Below are 19,094 nucleotides of genomic sequence, written 5' to 3'. Positions count from 1 at the left end.
GTATTGCGAGCAGTTCTGGTCACCGCATTATAGGAAGGATGTGGAAGCTATGGAAAGGGTGCAGAGGAGATTTACTAGGATGTTGCCTGGTATGGAGGGAAGGTCTTACGAGGAAAGGCTGAGGGACTTGAGGTTGTTTTCGTTGGAGAGAAGGTGGAGGAGAGGTGACTTAATAGCGACATATAAGATAATCAGAGGGTTAGATAGGGTGGATAGTGAGAGTCTTTTTCCTCGGATGGTGATGGCAAACACGAGGGGACATAGCTTTAAGTTGAGGGGTGATAGATATAGGACAGATGTCAGAGGTAGTTTCTTTACTCAGAGAGTAGTAGGGGCGTGGAACGCCCTGCCTGCAACAGTAGTAGACTCGCCAACTTTAAGGGCATTTGAGTGGTCATTGGATAGACATATGGATGAAAATGGAATAGCGTAGGTCAGATGGTTTCACAGGTCGGCGCAACATCGAGGGCCGAGGGGCCTGTACTGCGCTGTAATGTTCTAATTCTAAATGTCTGACAATATATGCAATCATATTTAGGGAGTTCTCTGGTTATGGATTTAATTTCTTGAAATACACCTGATCCTCTGTTTTCTCATGTTCTCAATTGTTTCAAACGGCAATGCAATTACACTGGAGAGTCAATTCAGCCTAAATCAACACATCATTCATTATTATGAAAATCTTAGCATCCAAAAGCTTAGGTCACAGTGAAGAGGGATCTGCAAACTCAGATATTGGGCAAATTTCAAATTACCTAATGCACAAGGCAATGCAAAAGTTAAGTCTTACTGGAGGAATAAGAGCTTGGCCAGCTTGAGACGAGTCCGAGTGAACTGACACCCCAGGACGGTGATGGCTTGGTGTTCGTCAGGCCTGGTGGCGGCCTAGTGTTTTTGGATCCTAGCGGCACTTTCCACAATTCATGCGATAGTGATGCTTGAGTTTGAGCAATGGGTCCAGATGACCAAGTTGATTTATCTGTCAGTTTAGCTGAAATACAAGAAAAATATATTCTGCTTTAGGCAAGAACAGGAGGTTAAACAAACTTATTTCAATTTTAGGTACATCATCTTTATGAAATATTTAGAGTTCTATATTTGTAAGCACTTCTGCACTTAGAGTATCTGTACATTTACCCTTTGAGCACTGAAAGTCCTTCTCAATCTCAAAATACAAAGCTCCTCTGGAACCTGCACAAGCTTGGTCTGCATATTTCTATTTAAGAATATGAAGAAATGTGCATAACCACAGAACAGATTCTAATACATATCACAGCAAGTTACTGTAATCCAGAGTTCAGAAAAGCAGCTGGCAGTTTAGTGTAGCTTTTGTTGGTGATCAATTCATAGGCTGAACCTTCCATTATTGCTAATAGGGCATGCACCACCATAGAACCAATGAAGAAATTCAGAATTGTTCACATTTCTGTTGACAATTTGTTGTCCCGAGAAACGTTTTGATGTAGGAATGCTTAAATTCATATGTTGCATGTATTAGGAGAATTTTCTGAGTAAGTTACATTGAGTGAGGAAAAAGTTCAGATTTATTCAACTTTCCACAAAAAAAAGCCTGAATCAAAATCCTAGTAGAGCATAGGTTGGTACACAAGTAAAATTTCCATAGACAAATCAGAAATATTCACCAAACCTATGGCAAAGGCCCCTTAGAAAGGGGAACATACTTCCAAGATGTTCAAACGTATGTGTCCTGCCTTCACAGAATTAACTCCGGCCACTCAAATCCAAAGAGTCCAAAATGCAGATTTTCATGAATAATAAGCAACACTAACTTTTCTGCTAGTCCTAACAAGAGAACAGAATCTTTGCTGCATCAGTCCTCAAAGTAAAGCTTGGGGAAAAGCCAGTGAACTACAAGATACTTCATGCAGATACCCAGACTTTTGAGTACAAATTACATTGTTTCAAGGGCTCTTAAAAAGCTATATTCTCCAATTTCATGAAGCATACTGAAAACTGTACAAAACAATGACAGTGGAAAGTTAACAACTGCGTTCACTGAGCATAACGACTCAAAATTGCATCTGAAAACATGATGGAGCTGATTTTCCAGTCAGGTCCTGAGCAGGGAGCCTCATTGGCCACAAATGCATCAGGAATTCACACATGCATTCTGGTGGATGGCAAATTGTAGACAGCATGCAGCCGAATCTCCAATATTTGCTCCCTTTGGTTGAAGCTATCTGCGATCAGCACAATTTTATAAAATTGGCCCTTATGTTCCCTTCAAAATGCAACAAGGGTTGTGGTGCATTTCAATGCCTTCCTTTCACAAACTATTTACTCTTATGTGCTCTAAATAACAATCTTCTGATGGACGGTTCAACAAATTTTATCCATAACCCTCAAAATCTAAGTTAATATACCTCCAAAGACTTCTAACCTGAGAACATAAACTATGCAATCTGAACAAATCAAAAATGGTTTAATTGCTTTTGCATGGCATCTGTTCCATATTCCGAGAGACAGAGAATATACGCGCACATCAAAGAATGACAACATATGTTTTTTTAAAATTCATTCATGGGATGCAGGCGTCACTGGCCAGACCAGCATTTATTGCCCTTGAGAAGGTGGTGGTGAGCTGCCTTCTTGAACCACTGCAGTCCATGTGGGGTAGGTATACCCACAGTGCTGTTAGGAAGGGAGTTCCAGGATTTTGACCCAGTGACGGTGAAGGAACGGCGATATAGTTCCAAGTCAGGATGGTGTGTGACTTGGAGGGGAACTTGCAGGTGGTGGTGTTCCCATGCATTTGCTGCCCTTGTCCTTCCAGTTGGTAGAGGTTGCGGGTTCGGAAGGTGCTGTCTGAGGAGCCTTGGTGCATTGCTGCAGTGCATCTTGTAGATGGTACACACTGCTGCCAGTGTGCGTCGTGGTGGTGGGAGTGAATGTTTGTAGATGGGGTGCCAATCAAGCAGGCTGCTTTGTCCTGGATGGTGTCGAGCTTCTTGAGTGTTGTTGGAGCTGCACCCATCCAAGCAAGTGGAGAGTATTCCATCACACTCCTGACTTGTGCCTTGTAGATGGTGGACAGGCTTTGGGGAGTCAGGAGGTGAGTTACTCGCTTCAGGATTCCTAGCCTCTGACCTGCTCTTGTAGCCACGGTATTTATATGGCTACTCCAGTTCAGTTTCTGGTCAATGGTAGCCCCTAGGATGTTGATAGTGGGGGATTCAGTGATGGTAATGCCTTTGAATGTTAAGAGGAGATGGTTAGATTCTCTCTTGTTGGAGATGGGCATTGCCTGGCACTTGTGTGGCGCGAATGTTACTTGCCACTTATCAGCCCAAGCCTGGATATTGTCCAGGTCTTGCTGCATTTCTACACTGCCTGCTTCAATATCTGAGGAGTCACGAATGGTGCTGAACATTGTGCAATCAGCTAACATCCCCACTTCTGACCTTATGATTGAAGGAAGGTCATTGATGAAGCAGCTGAAAATGGTTGGGCCTAGGACACTACCCTGAGGAGCTCCTGCTGTGATGTCCTGGAGCTCAGATGATTGACCTCCAACAACCACAACCACCTTCCTTTGCGCTGGGTATGACTCCAGCCAGCGGAGGGTTTCCCCCGGATTCCCATTGACCTCAGTTTTGCTAGGGTTCCTTGATGGCCATACTCAGTCAAATGCTGCCTTGATGTCAAGGGCAGTCACTCTCACCTCACCTCGAGTTCAGCTCTTTTGTCCATGTTTGAACCAAGGCTGTAATGAGGTCAGGAGCTGAGTGGACCTGGCGGAACCCAAACTGAGCGTCACAGAGCAGGCTATTGCTAAGTAAGTACCGCTTGATGGCAGTGTTGATGACACCTTACATCACTTTACTGATGATTGAGAGTAGGCTGATGGGGCGGCAATTGGCTGGGTTGGACTTGTCCTGCTTTTTGTGTACAGGACATACCTGGGCAATTTTCCACATTGCTGGGTAGATGCCAGTGTTCTGGCTGTACTGGAACAGCTTGGCTAGGGGCGTGGCAAGTTCTGGAGCACAGGTCTTCAGTACTATTGCCGGAATATTGTCAGGGCCCATAGCTTTTGCAGTATCCAGTGCCTTCAGTCGTTTCTTGATATCACGTGGAGTGAATCGAATTGGCTGAAGTCTGGCATCTGTGATGTTGGGGACTTCAGGAGGAGGCCGAAATGGATCATCAACTCGGCACTTCTGGCTGAAGTTTGTTGCAAATGCTTCAGCCTTATCTTTCGCTCGATGTGCTGGGCTCCCCCATCATTGAGGATGGGGATATTTGTGGAGCCACCTCCTCCAGTTAGTTTTGAATTGTCCACCACCATTCACGGCTGGATGTGACAGGACTGCAGAGCTTAGATCTGATCCGTTGGTTATGGGATCGCTTAGCTCTATCGCATGCTGCTTACGCAGTCTGGCATGCAAGTAGTCCTGGGTTGTAGCTTCACCAGGTTGTCACCTCATTTTGAGGTATGCCTGGTGCTGCTCCTGGCATGCCCTCCTTCACTCTTGATTGAACCACGGTTGGTCTCTTGGCTTGATGGTAATGGTAGAGTGGGGGATATGCCGGGCCATGAGGTTACAGATTGTGGTCGAGTACAATTCTGCTGCTGCTGATGGCACACAGCGCCTCATGGATGCCCAGTTTTGCATTGCTAGATCTGTTTGAAATCTATCCCATTTAGCACGGTGATAGTGCTACACAACACAATGGATGGTATCCTCAATGTGAAGGCGGGACTTCGTCTCCACAAGGACTGTGCGGTGGTCACTCCTACCAATACAGTCATGGACAGAGGCATCTGCAGCAGGCAGATTGGTGAGGACGAGGTCAAGTATGTTTTCCCCTCGTGTTGGTTCCCTCACCACCTGCCACAGACCCAGTCTCGCAGCTATGTCCTTTAGGACTCAGCCAGCTCGGTCAGTAGTGGTGCTACTGAGCCACTTTTGCTGATGGACATTGAAGTCCCCCACCCAGAGTACAGTTTGTGCCCTTGCCACCCTCAGTGCTTCCTCCAAGTGGTGTTCAACATGGAGGAGTACTGAGTCATCAGCTGAGGGAGGACGGTAGGTGGTAATCAGTAGGAGGTTACCTTGCCCACGTTTGACCTGATGCCATGAGACTTCATGGGGTCCGGAGTCGATGTTGAGGACTCCCAGGGCAACTCCCTCCCTACTGTATACCACTGTGCCACCACCTCTGGTACCCGGGATGGTGATGGCAGCGTCTGGGACATTGTCTGTAAGGTATGATTCCGTGAGTATGACTATGTCAGGCAGTTGCTTGACTCGTCTGTGGGACATCTCTCCCAACTTTGGCACAAGCCCCCAGATGTTAGTAAGGAGGACTCTGCAGGGTCGACAGGGCTGGGTTTGCCATTGTCGTTTCCGGTGCCTCGGTCGATGCCGGGTGGTCCGTCTGGTTTCATTCCTTTTTATTGACTTCGTAGCGGTTAGGTACAACTGAGAGGCTTGCTAGGCCATTTCAGAGGGCATGTAAGAGTTAACCACATGTACAAAAAAAAAATGGGAGTCCATGTTTAAGAGAATGAGGGGTGCAAGAGAACAAAAGCTCAAGTGCAAGAGCATACAAAAAGCACAAGATGGGGAGGATGGAGGTTGCCAGAAGAGAAGAACGAGAGACCCCAAGCCTGCAAGGGGAAGGCAGCAAGCATATAAGGAGGAAAATGCATGAGAGCAAATCTATTTTCCAAAAATAATTGCTACATTTATTTGTTTAGTGCATCAGTTGAAAGATTTGTCAACTGTATTAAACTTCAGACAAAATACAAACCAGCAGAAATATCACCCAACAACTGTGCAGCCATTCTCCTTATGGGGCTGAGCTAGCACAGAAAATTACCAGGCAGAATAAACCCCCATTAATTCAAGTCTTTTTTGGCATGCCTACTTAACTCATATACATATGCCACAGATTGTCGAGTCAAAATGACTACACTTGGCATTTGTCTATAATAATTATAAGCAAACCTAACGTAAGGAGTTCAGTTAACACACAGAATCCGACATTACAGGACAGGAGGAAGTTGCTTAGCTCATTATGCCAGTGCACTCATCATTGCCACCATACCTTTTCAAACACTGCTTTAATTTATTTCAAATGAAATTGTAGGGCAAAATTTTAACTGATGGAACCGCTCGCAGTGGAGGAGAGAACAAGTCAACAACTAAAAGAAATCTTTCAATATTTACCACCTCAAAACCTTCTTTAATTTTCAAAACCTCAGATTCTACCCAGGCCCAACCTTGTCTAGCCAGTAAAAATTGTTCCGATGTTTGGAGCCTTTTGTCATATCTATCAACTCACAAAGAAATGCCAGTGAATCTTCACTTGGAGCCTTTCCATGGCTCAAATATCCTTCCAATAATGAGGTGACCAGATCTGCATGCAACATGCCAACTTGGCCTAACAAATAGCTTGCACAAATTTAACATAACTTAGTCACTTTTATGTTCATGCTGATTTGCTGTCTGACTTTAATGAATTATCTATCTGAATGTCAAAATCTCTGCTCCTCTACTGTTAAGAACCTTACTACTTAAGGTATACTTGCTTTCACTATTCTCTTTCGCAAAAATGTAATACTTTCTCTTTCTTTGGATTGAATTGCATCAGCCAAACGCCAACATGTTTGCATTCGCATTTTCCTATTCTCCATATTTCCTTTGAAAGGAAAATCGGAACTTCACCTTCCTTCTACTTCTTAGAGATAATATTTCTTTAGATTTCTCTTGATTATCCACAATTTGTCTTTCCATTGTCCCGGTTTATTGATCTAATAATTTTACAAATACTGTCAATTTAGTTAATAACTGGTCAGCCTATTCCTGCTAAGAACTAGGCTGATATTGCCTAAAGTTATTTAAAATATAAAATGAGACTTTCAACACAGTAGAATCAGCTGGATTTGAACCCGCAGGTGCACATATACCATTAATCTCCCATATTACTTAATTTCCCTTTCTGTTCTCTTCTACTCCTGGAATGAGAAAGACAAAGAACAGTGTGCAACAACATAAGATATTAACCAATCTTGTATCAGTAAAATTTAGCCAATGAACAGATATTTTTCAACATACATGGTTCAGTCATGTGCTAAACAAAAGGGTTTTCAAGAACAAAACATGGCTGACAAGTACACTGATTTGTCCTGACCTCAGACAGGCTGAAGAAAGCATTATGCAGAGGTGTTTTTCTGCAGGGACGGAAGGAAAAATGGAAGCGTCAGATCTGAGCAGATCCTATGAAACAATGAATTGATTGAAGAATAGAATGGACAAAGGCCTGGAAGCAAGTCACCAACTCTACCATTTCGAAAGACTACTTTCAAACATTACTGAAGTGCACACAAACATAGGAATTAGGAGCAGGAGTAGGCCATTTGGCCCCTTCGTACCTGCTCTGCCATTTAATAAGATCATGGCTGATCGGATTGTGGCCTCAACTCCACTTTCCCGTCTACCTCCGATACCCTTTGACTCCCTTGCTAGTCAAGAATTGATCTACCTCTGCCTTAAAAATATTTAATGACCCTGCCTCCATTGCTCTCTGGGGAAGAGAGTTCCAAAGACTCTCAATCCTCAGAGAAAAACATTTCTTCTCATCTCCATCTTAAATGGGTGACTCCTTATTTTTAAACGGTGTCCCCTAGTTCTAGCCTCTCCCACAGGGGAAACATCCTTTCAGCATCCACCCTGTTAAGTCCCCTCAGGATCTTATGTTTCAATAAGATCACCTCTTATTCTTCTAAACTCCAATGGATAGAGATCCAACCTGTCCAACCTTTCCTCATAAAATAACTTCCCCCCCCCCCCATCCCAGGTTTTCAGTCGAGTGAACCTTCTCTGCCTCTTAACGCATTTAGATCCTTTCTTAAATGAGACCAAAACTGTACACAGTACTCCAGATGTGGTCTCACCAATACCCTACAGAACTGTAGCAAAACATCCCTACTTTGATATTCCATTCCCCTTGCAATAAACGACAACATTCCATTTGCCTTTCTAATCACTTGCTGTATCTGCACCCCAACCTTTTGTGATTTATGTACCAGGACACCCAGATCCCTCTGTACCTCAGAGTTTTGCAATCTCTCTTCATTTAAATAATATGCTGCTTTACTATTCTTCCTGCCAAATTGGATAACTTCACATTTTCCCACATTATACTCCATTTGCCAAATTTGTGTCCACTCACTTAACCTATCTATATCCCTTTGCAAACTCATGTCCTCTTCACAACTTACTTTCCAACCTATCTTTGTGTCATCAGCAAATTTAGCAACCATACATTCAGTCCCTTAATCCGAGTAATTGATATAAATTGTAAATAATTGAGGCCCCAGCACTGATCTCTGTGGCACTAGTTACAACTTGCCAAACCAAAAACAACCCATTTATCCCTGTCAGCTTCCCGTTAGCCAACTAGTCCTTTATTCATGCTGATATGTCACCCCCTACACAATGATTTCTTATTTTGCTTAGTAATCTTTGATGTGGAACCTTGTCAAATGCTTTCTGGAAATCCAAGTACACCACCATCCACAGGTTCCCTTTCATCCATGTTGTTTGTTACTTCGTCAAAGAACTCCACTAAATTTGTAAAACATGATTTCTCTTTTATAAAACCATGTTGACTGCCTGATTACATTGAGATTTTCTAAGTGCCCCGCTATAACCTCCTTAATAATAGATTCCAGCATTTTCCTTATGACAGATGTTAAGCTATCTGGCCTGTAGTTTCCTGCTTTCTATCTCCTTCCTTTCTTCAATAGAGGAGTCACATTTGCAATTTTCTAATCTGATGGGATTTTTCCAGAATCTAAGGAATTTTGGAAAATTAAAACTATCTCAGCAGCCACTTCTTTTAAGACCCTAGGATGAAGTACATCAGGACCTGGGGACTCGTCAGCTTTTAGTTGTAATATTTTCAGTACCCTTTCCCTGGTGTTAGAAGTTCCTCCCTCTCTTTCACCTCCTGATTCACAATTATTTCTGGGATGTTATTTGTATCCTCTACAGTGATGACAGGTGCAAAATATCTGTTCAATTCATCCACCTTTTTCATTATTAATTCCCCAGACTAACTCTATAGAGGACCAACCCTCACTTTACTTAGCTCTTTTCCTTTTTAAATAACTGTAGAAACTCTTACTGTTTTTATATTTCTAGCTAGCTTTCTCTCGTACTCTAATTTCTCCCCATTAACCTTTTGGCCAATCTTTGCTGTTCTTTACATTCTGCCCAATCTTCTGACCTGCCACTCATTTTTGCGGAATTATATGCTTTTTCTTTTAATTTGATACTATCTTTAACTTCCTTAGTTAGCTACGGATGGAGCATCTTTCCCTTAGAGTATTTCTCTCTCACCGGAATGCATCTTTTCAGAGTATTCTGAAATATCACCTTATATGTCTGCGATTGCATCTGACCTCTCCCTTAACTTAATTTGCCAGTTTACTTAACAAGCTTGGCCTTCATGCCCTCATAATTGCCCTTATTTCAGTTTAAAATACTAGTCTTAGGTTCGCCCTTCTCTGCCTCACACTGAATGTGAAATTCGATCATATTATGATCACTGCCGCCTAGGGGTGCCTTCACTACGAGGTCATTAATTAACCCTGTCTCATTGCACAGTACCAGATCTAGTATAGCCTGCTCTCTGGCTGGCTCTAGAAAGTGCTGCTCCAAGAAACTGTCCCAAAAACACTATGAACTCAGCATCCAGGCTACCTTTGCCAATCGGATTCGTCCAATCTATATGCAGATTAAAATCACCCATGATTATCATTGTACCTTTCTCACAAGCCCCCATTACTTCGTCCTGTACACCCTGCCCTACAGCATGGTTACTGTTAGGGGGCCTATAAACCACTCCCACAAGTGACTTCTTACCTTTACTATTTCTCATCGCTATCCAAACTGATTCTACATTTTGATCTCCAGAACTAAGGTGATCTCTCTCTATTGTACCAATGCCATCCTTAATTAACAGAGCTATCCCTCTACCTTTTCATAGCTTCTGTCCTTCCTAAATGTCATGTACCCTTGAATATTCAGGTCCCAGTCTTCGTCATCTTGCAGCCATGTCTCTGTAATGGCTATCAGATCATATATATTTATTGCTATTTGCACTGTCAATTCATCTGCTTTGTTACGAATGCTACGTGCATTCAGATAGAGCCTTTAGTTCTCTCTCTCTACTGAAGGGATTAAGAAAAAAATAACATGCAAATTAGAAAAGCAACTCAGCAGAACGTACTCCAGTCAGGATGAGAAAAAGACAAACAAGCTGCTAGGATGGTAGCAAGGTTAGGGAGTGAGTGTTGGAAACCGGGATGCGGTCTAGGCGGCACAATCAGCAAGTTGTGGAAGGTCACACAACAATGCCTGGTTAATACGAGACATGACTAAGCCAGAGACATCTGCTGAGCACTGATAAGAATATAACTGTGTAATCATAAGGCTATGTGACAAATTGCACATGGTATAACAGCACTGTGACAAACAATGTATATAAACTTACAACTTTGTGTGTAAAATTACAGTGCTAGCTCAGACTGCCCGAGATAGTCTCTCTTTGCGTACACTTTAATAAACGATCGAAATCTGTTCCTGAGTCTCCTCGTGTGGTGATTGAGTTGTCCCACAACACTACTATTTTTGTAACCTCTAGTCATATCTGTTGATGAACTCTTAGGTTTGTACACTCTGTCCCTTCCTGCCACACTCTGATCATCATTTCCCTTATTGCTACCTTGCTCTCTTGCCTTGCCTTCTCTACTTAATTTATCACATCATCTCAATCCTGTTCCCTTGCCCCCACTATTTAGTTTAAAGACCCCTCTACCGCCCTATACGACCTGCCAGAACACTGGCCTATTAGGACTGTCTCAACGGGACAGCTCCCACTTCCCTAGTACTGGTGCCAGTGCCTCACGAATCGAAACCCATTTCTCGTACACCGATCTTTGAGCAACACGTTTAACTCTCTAATCTTATTTACCCTATGCCAATTAGCTTGTGGCTCAGGTAACCACAAACCACTAGAAAAGGAATACATTTTGTGTTTCAACATTTGACTTCAGTAGTATTTGCACAAGTAGGAAACAAATATTTGAATTTTAGAACTTAGTGAGCTTATACATTTTGTTTCTGGATGCAAGATGGTCAGACTCTAAACTGAGTAGGCTTTGAACGCTGAAATGAAAATGAGGTTAGTTTTATGAAGTGAAGGATGGCAGAGTGACATTTGTGTTTAATGAATTGAATAAAAAGGCTGCTTGCAAATTTGGTAGGTATGATCGGTCTCTGCATTTCTGTGTGAGCATATAGAACCAAAAAATGTTTACAAATACAAACTGCAGTACTTAATTGCAATCAGATGAGCTTCTTTTTACTATTTAGGTTTACGTATGAAAAAAAAGGGCCACTTTCAGGAAGATACCAGAAGGTCTGTCAAACCATACTCAAGCATGTCACTGTATTCTGCAGTGGAAAGGGAAAAAATTGGGCACACATCCAATGGGAGGAAGAAACATCCCTAATATGTTTGACAAATGCCAAGGCGAGCAATGTTGAATTAAATCAAGACAGTAATTTCGAAGAATTTAGAGTTTTATGATGCTCTCCACTTGCCCCAATCACACAAACTACAAAGGAATATTTTGAAATAACTGATTATATCAATCCACAGGAAGGAAAGTTCTGTTTTTGCTGTTGTATTAAATTCCACCAGTCATTTTATAGGCCCACTTTCTACATGAACCAGCATACCAATTTGTGCTTTTTTAACCCATTTTTAGACTGTTACAATCCTGCTCATTTCTTATGAAGAGTTTCAGTATGGCCAGCAATGGAAGCAAAAGGACCCCTACCTGCAGTATTAGGTACAGATGTAGAGCTGCTGAAAGAGCTAGTGTAGCCAGAGGCACTGAAGGACCAGGCACTAGATGAAGGCAGTGTGGCGTTCTGAGATGATGTTGGGGATGACCCTGTATAAACAGCAAAAAAGCAACTAAGGAAATGGAAAATGACAAATTAAATCTTAAAATGATTACGGTTCGTTGAATTTTGTCGTGAAAAGCTTGAGAGAAACAAAGGAATGGAGAAGGATGACTTTCAATGATCACATACTATTGTTTAAATTCAATTTTCTCAATTCTCATGAATGCAGAGCTTTAAGGATGCTTGGATTCACTCACATCTATATTTAGGAAAATGCAGAATAGTATCACAAAATAGACAATCCAGTCTATTTGTCCAAATTGCAACTAAAAATCTGCCAAGGGCCCTGCCTGACACAGGCCCATGTAAATGAATTTAGAAATCAATTCCTAAATGGTCAAAGTATTCCTGTTTGTAGGAAATGCAATCTGCGCTCTTCTTTACTCAACGCTTCAGATTTACTGACAAGTTGTTACTCTTTGAAATTCTGTATAGGCCAAGATTATAAACAATATTGCGCACAAAGAAAAAGGGCAAGGGAGTAGCAAAGGCCAACTCAAGACATTATTGCCATATGAAAATAATGCAAAACTGAGCAAGGAACAAGGCAGAACAGCAGAGAAAAAGTGTCAAGATAGCGAGAGTAACACCATGTGCAAGGGACATGTACCTTATTGTATTACCCTTGGAGATCAAGCATTCATGTATTACTGCAATATGAATGGTTTTACATGCATCTCATTTTAAGAACATAAGAAATAGGAGGAGTCGGCAAGATAACCACTTGAGCCTGCTCCGCCATTAATTATAGCTGATCTTCTACCTCAACTCCACTCTCCCATATAACACAAATAAATCTAGAAAACTATAGCTATACTTAAGTAGTCATATGATTGAGGAACTGCAGTGCTGTTCTCCAAGGTGTTGAGTACAGGTTTTTACAAACAGGCAAACTTAAAGCTCCAGTTTCTTCAGCACATTTGAAAATTAGTGACATCCTTAAATATGAACAAACTTAGACACAGACGTATTTGTACGCAGATGACTTCAACACAATGTAGTTAACTTTAAAGTGCATTTACAAACTATGACTAGATACATTTTCTAATTTCCAAACCTAGTCTAATAAAATGGCGGAATAAAACATTTAAATTTCAAACGTAAGCTTAAACTTAAGAAAAGGTGAATTTTTGATGTAGAGCATGTTGTGCACTTTATAGACTTCTTTCCCTATACACAGAATGTGTGTTACAACTTTTCCTTATGGAATAAAAAATAGTTTCCTTACACAAATTTTAATTTGCATAGTCTGTTTTGTGTCCACACTTCAGTCCAATTCTGTCTTACCTCCACTCCTGTCCCTGAGCAGGTAGCGATCCACATCCCGGATAGTGGTATTAATGGAAGGTCCACTGGGAACACTTCCAGGTGTAACATTAGGGTCAGTCTCAGGGTCGATATTCTGTAGTCCTTTCCATGGCTCCCCAGGCCGAAACTCTTTAGTAGTTAGGAAGTAGGCAGCAGAACAGTAAATCACTATTAGTAGTTTTGTAGTCACACATGTTAAAGCTATTTAATTATAGAAAAGTTTTGTCTAAAGATTAAAAAAAAATGAAATGCTACATGAATAAAACTGATTTGACAATATAATATTTTGTGTTTTTTTGAATTTTCTTGACTCCCACACTTCCTGAAGGCACTGGCTCCTTGCTGGGCTATGGTCTAACAGTTGCCAGATGCCCTTTGGAACCTTAACCAAGTGACTGTTATTTACATGAGCCTTGACAATGAGTGTCAACAGGTCATTCAAACCTAGAGGGAATCAATGCCAAGTCTGATTCTGTCCTCCCCTAACGTCCATAAAATAATTACAACCAGCAGGGATTGCTGGATAGTGATCAAGAGAAAAAAAAAACACGTCGATTCCTCACTCGTTGAACAGGAACACTGATACCAGCTGCCAGCCCAGCTAAGATCAGCTAACTCAACATAGACCGGGGATTGAATCTGTGACCATCCTGGTTTGTACTACTCAGCTCTTCACAAGGTTACTATGTAAACTTAAGCTGAGTAAGTAGCCCAATAAATTCATTTTAAAATGCTAGGTAATGTAGTTCTGATTAATTACACATAGAAAATAAGGTTAAGAGTGATTTATTTGAATAAGGCTGTCAAATTATTCCTTCACAATTTTAAACATGACAAAGCAGTTAAAATGCTGCTATTTAGACCCTGAAAAATTGTTTGGCATAATATTAGAGGTAACAGATAGTGGCACATTTTTCGGATATTAAGGACCTAAAGCTTCTGACAACTACTGTTCTAATAGCACTGTCGTTTGTATGAAACATTGGTATAAACCTATTGGGAAATAACATTTTGAACCTTTACATTTAGTTACTAGAATTCATTACCAATCTTTGCTGTTTTAATAGTTGGCAATGAAATGTCTCATCCAGAAATAAATTGTGAAATAATATTATTTGCTGCAAAATAAAAGGACAGCCCACACATGACTAATTATGCGCTTTGATACCACAATGTCTTCTCCGAACAGTTGCGCACATAATTAAAACACTGTATGGTCAGAGTGGAGCTCTTATTTTTACTCATGAAAAAGAAATAAACTGACAACATCTTTCAAGCTAGAAGTAAGTATGTTATTGCTGGCATCTTATAACGGCCCTCTATATGATACAACCTTGAAGCAATATTTAAATATTGTAGCTATTAACAACTCTAACTAATGCAGGTACATTCAACGTACGGTTTTTGAAAATGCCAGCCTTTTAACTACACAGGGAAAACTAACCTATACAAAAGTTGCATTTCAAAATGATGCACAACCACAGTGGCCTTTTGAAGCTGTATCGCCCTTATGTGCACAACATAACCATTTGTTAGGTGGTACAGTACCATATGACTTTTTAAATATCAAGCTTACATTAGTTGTGTTTAACTTTTTTTTAAAAACGGAAATAGCTCATTTTCTTTTGTTACGTGTCAGAATGATAAATTTAGGTATTCAAAAATGATAGCAAATTCCATACTGCAAGACCAAAAAAGCTGCTTATCAGTATTAGTTCTCCAAAAGCAAAGTTGATCAGAAGAAAATTATCTAGGCTGAAACTATATCGGAAATAATAAAATGGGGCAGTCAGGCAAAGTGTATTGCATAAGATCACTTTCCTCAAAAAAATCAATCCAAAGCGGATATTAAAATTTACCAGGCTAGTGCATAAAATAACAATGCTTCATACATGCTTACCAGGCCATGCTTACTGTACACTTTAGTTCAGTTTCCTTAAACTTAAAAGGTCACAATGTCTATGCCTCAACACATGCAATGGCATGTCAACTTACTGGAAAAAAAATGAAGCATCATATATGTGTGGGGAAAACACATTATGTTGTGCACATTATAAGCACTTGATCTTGTGGAAATATGCCCCAACAAATGCCTGGATTCATACCAGTGGGTAGGTACAGGATTTTATTTTTAAAAAAACAGTGTGATCACGTTATGATGTGATGACGTGCACAGGAATCCGAGAGAGATCAGCTACATCTGTTAAGACCAGAGCCAATAGACCATCACTGAACCAACTTTTCTGATGTAGTGCAGCTATGTCTTCAGAATTCCACTCAAAAATTCTTTGTGTATTTAGCTCCTATGGTGTAGATTAATCCCAAAGATATTAAAGGGGTCCACTGAACGATATCTTTCACTTACATTATTAGGCAATATGTGCACTAAATTAGCAAATTTTATTTAACACAGTTGGCAGCTGTTTTCAATTTACTCTCAATGTGTAATAAATATACAGGTCTCAGTTAAACACAACATTCTTAACACCTATTTTCTTTTTGCCAGTCTTTGGGGTTTACCTGGTGGCCAGTTAATGTTGGAGCCATTTGAGATCTTATCGGCAGGGGATTTGGCACGTGTCCAGCTATCACTGACTGGTACCGGTGGACTGGCTGGTGACTCACTGCTGGTTATCAGATCATATGGACTGTAGGAGTCCTCAAGGGAGGGCTTGCTTGTTGGACCAATATTGAGACCTCCAGGGATAGCACCTGAATATGCGTCAAGTGGGACAGAAAGGCAAGGTCATGGATATAAAAACATTTTACTATGGACCTGACTCTGAATCTCAACAGTAGTTAAATTAGACCCAGTTAGTTTATTAAACGCTGATGTAATTCAGAATGAGACTTTGATGATCTATTGCTTCCTTTATTACAGTATTAAAACTCTTCAGAACTGAACAAATTTCGTAGGCAAAAAGTAAAAGTAAAACAATTTATCACAGTTTACTTCAAAAATATCACAACTGAAGAAATGTTCTGTGGTCTAATGTCCCAATTGAAATTTGCAAAGAAAATTCAGTATTCAAAGGGTTAAAATACATCATTGCATGCTTTAAAGTTTGCCCTCTGTTTTAGCTGAATGTGCGAGACAAGAAAGTGAGCTGCTGTGTTGATTCTGGCATTGAATAGTCAGTTCGCCAAAACTGATGGCTTGTTTTATTCATTTTGTTTAAATGAATCATGTAGCCTGTTTTCAGCATTTTAAACATGTACATATGGATCCAAGAGCCTTTTAAGAGACAGCCAAGAAGAGTCCAACTATAAGCCTATTTTCTAACAGTTTGTGAGGTCAATAATGGACATTAAGTTACATTCTTGCATTTTCCAGCAAGTCTACTGAGATCCTGAAAGAATTTAAAACCAACTGACCAATGAAGAATTTTGGCTTGCAAGTACTCTGCCCTTTAGGGCTCTTACCATGCTTGCTCTGGTTCTGGTCCAGCGATAAAGAATTGCTGCTTAAATTTTCCATCGAGTTTGGGTGAGTCCACTGCCTCAATCGAGATTGGGCTTGAGCTGGATCCTTCATGGATAAACCACCACTTAGCTCCACATTGCTTACATTCATATTCGGGATCAATCCAGCTGTAAGTGAAAGACACATTAATAAAGTATAGAGGTAGTAAAGGTCATTCAGCCTAATAAAATAGTTCCCTTCACAGACTATGTACACTTTGCCTCATTGTGGACTCTTCCTAAGCCATTCAACTGAGACAGTCAAAGGTGAGCTTCCAAGAAGGTGTGAAATTTTTCTTTGAGCAAAATCAACCCCAGAATATTAACTGAACCTGACAGCTCATTTAGGACTCTAACCAAGGATTTTCCCAAGTTTCATTCCTACATAAAAGACCAGTCCTTCCAATCCTCCTGACCACACAAAAAAATTAACACATGGGCTGTTAAGAGTGAAACAGGTTAGGAAAAGTGAAGAAGCATTATGAACTTTTTTTTAAACATAAAAAGCACCATCATGTTTGCAAAATTATGCGATTTCACCTATGTTAGACAACTTAATAGACCAGCATAAAGTTTGGGAAACCTTCACTTAAAAAAACAGAAAATTATTTTCAAAAATTTCTCAATATGTTGTTGCCATTAAAGTAATTTTACAGTTGCCAGACAACAAAGAGACTCTACAAGATCTTTCACTTTTATTGACAAAATAATCTTTGACTGATGAATATGATGCTTTCACTTCTATGAAAGACCATATTTTTCTTAGACTTGTAAACGTGAATCTTTCTGACATTACCAGTGTTATCTTAATTGTAGGGTGATTTCCTGTGCCTTGATCACATTTGTTAATGGTTGTGCACTGTGGTTATAAAACACTTTCTGTTACAAACATTAGCAAAAGAATATATTTGCTATTATGCAGCCATTAAGATCCCTAGTCTCACATCATTTGTGAAGTACTGTTCTTGTTACTAAATGGTTCCAGTCCTGCATAAAAACACTGACCTAGGTTTTAGAAAGGCCAATGATGATGGCTGGCAGCAGAAATTAAGGTACAGTTTGAACTTCCAAAACAAAAGCATTTAGAAGCATTCGAAGGCTTAGACTGCTGAAAAATGGCATGAGGTTAAAACCAAAGATGGCGCAGGTGGATGGAGGGAAGTGCTAGCATTTGTACAGTGCCTTGCACATCAAAGAACAAAGAGCAGTACAGCACAGGAACAGGCCATTCGGCCCTCCAAGCCTGCGCCGATCTTGATGCCTGCCTAAACTAACACCTTCTGCACTTCCGGGACCCCATATCCCTCTATTCCCTTCCTGTTCATATATTTGTCAAGATGTCTCTTAAACGTCGCTATCGTATCTGCTTCCACCACCTCCCCTGGCAGCAAGTTCCAGGCACTCACCACCCTCTGTGTAAAAAACTTGCCTCGCACATCCCCTCTAAACTTTGCCCCTCGCACCTTAAACCTATGTCCCCGAGTAACTGACTCTTCCACCCTGGGAAAAAGCTTCTGACTATCCACTCTGTCCATGCCGCTCATAACTTTGTAAACCTCTATCATGTCGCCCCTCCACCTCCGTCGTTCCAGTGAAAACAATGAGTTTTTCCAACCTCTCCTCATAGCTAATGCCCTCCAAACCAGGCAACATCCTGGTAAACCTCCTCTGCACCCTCTCCAAAGCCTCCACGTCCTTCTGGTAGTGTGGCGACCAGAATTGCACGCAATATTCTAAGTGTGGCCTAACTAAGGTTCTGTACAGCTGCAACATGACTTACCAATTTTTATACTCTATGCCCCAACCGATGAAGGCAAGCATGCCGTATGCCTTCTTGACTACCTTATCCACCTGCGTTGCCACTTTCTGTGACCTGTACGCCCAGATCTCTGTCAATACTCCTAAGGGTTCTGCCATTTACTGTATACCTCCCACCTGCATTAGACCTTCCAAAATGCATTAGACCTTCCAAAATGCATTACTTCACATTTGTCTGGATTAAACTCCATCTGCCATTTTTCCACCCAAGTCTCCAACCGATCTATATCCTGCTGTATCCTCTGACAATCCTCATCATTATCCGCAACTCCACCAACTTACTAATCAGACCAGCTACATTTTCCTCCAAATCATTTATATATACTACAAACAGCAAAGGTCCCAGCACTGATCCCTGTGGAACACCACTAGTCACATCCTTGGAACATCCCAATCTGCTTCACAGCCAAAATATATATTTTGCTCTAATGGTAGGCAAAAATGACAGCCAATTTATGTACTGCCAGATCCCATAAACTGAAATTAGTTTATGTC

At 40.9% G+C, this 19,094-nt stretch overlaps 1 protein-coding gene across 12 annotated transcripts in view; it reads right to left on the bottom strand.

Moving 5' to 3' along the window:
* tnrc6c1 (trinucleotide repeat containing adaptor 6C1) overlaps positions 1-19,094 on the bottom strand; it is a 725,104-nt gene that overhangs the window by 7,970 nt on the left and 698,040 nt on the right. For 11 of the 12 annotated variants that reach the window (XM_068058101.1, XM_068058104.1, XM_068058102.1 and 8 more), the window contains 5 exons: positions 16,743-16,910; positions 15,840-16,031; positions 13,299-13,448; positions 11,882-11,998; positions 791-991 (listed from right to left, as the gene is read on the bottom strand). In XM_068058101.1, coding sequence (XP_067914202.1) covers positions 791-991; positions 11,882-11,998; positions 13,299-13,448; positions 15,840-16,031; positions 16,743-16,910 — 828 coding nt within the window. The remainder of the gene's footprint in view (positions 1-790; positions 992-11,881; positions 11,999-13,298; positions 13,449-15,839; positions 16,032-16,742; positions 16,911-19,094) is intronic. The other variant, XM_068058110.1, reaches the window with a different exon arrangement.

The sequence above is a fragment of the Heterodontus francisci genome, chromosome 26, assembly GCF_036365525.1.
Source record: "Heterodontus francisci isolate sHetFra1 chromosome 26, sHetFra1.hap1, whole genome shotgun sequence".
Taxonomy (NCBI): Eukaryota; Metazoa; Chordata; class Chondrichthyes; order Heterodontiformes; family Heterodontidae; genus Heterodontus; species Heterodontus francisci.
This window is presented reverse-complemented; position numbering and strand designations above follow the sequence as displayed.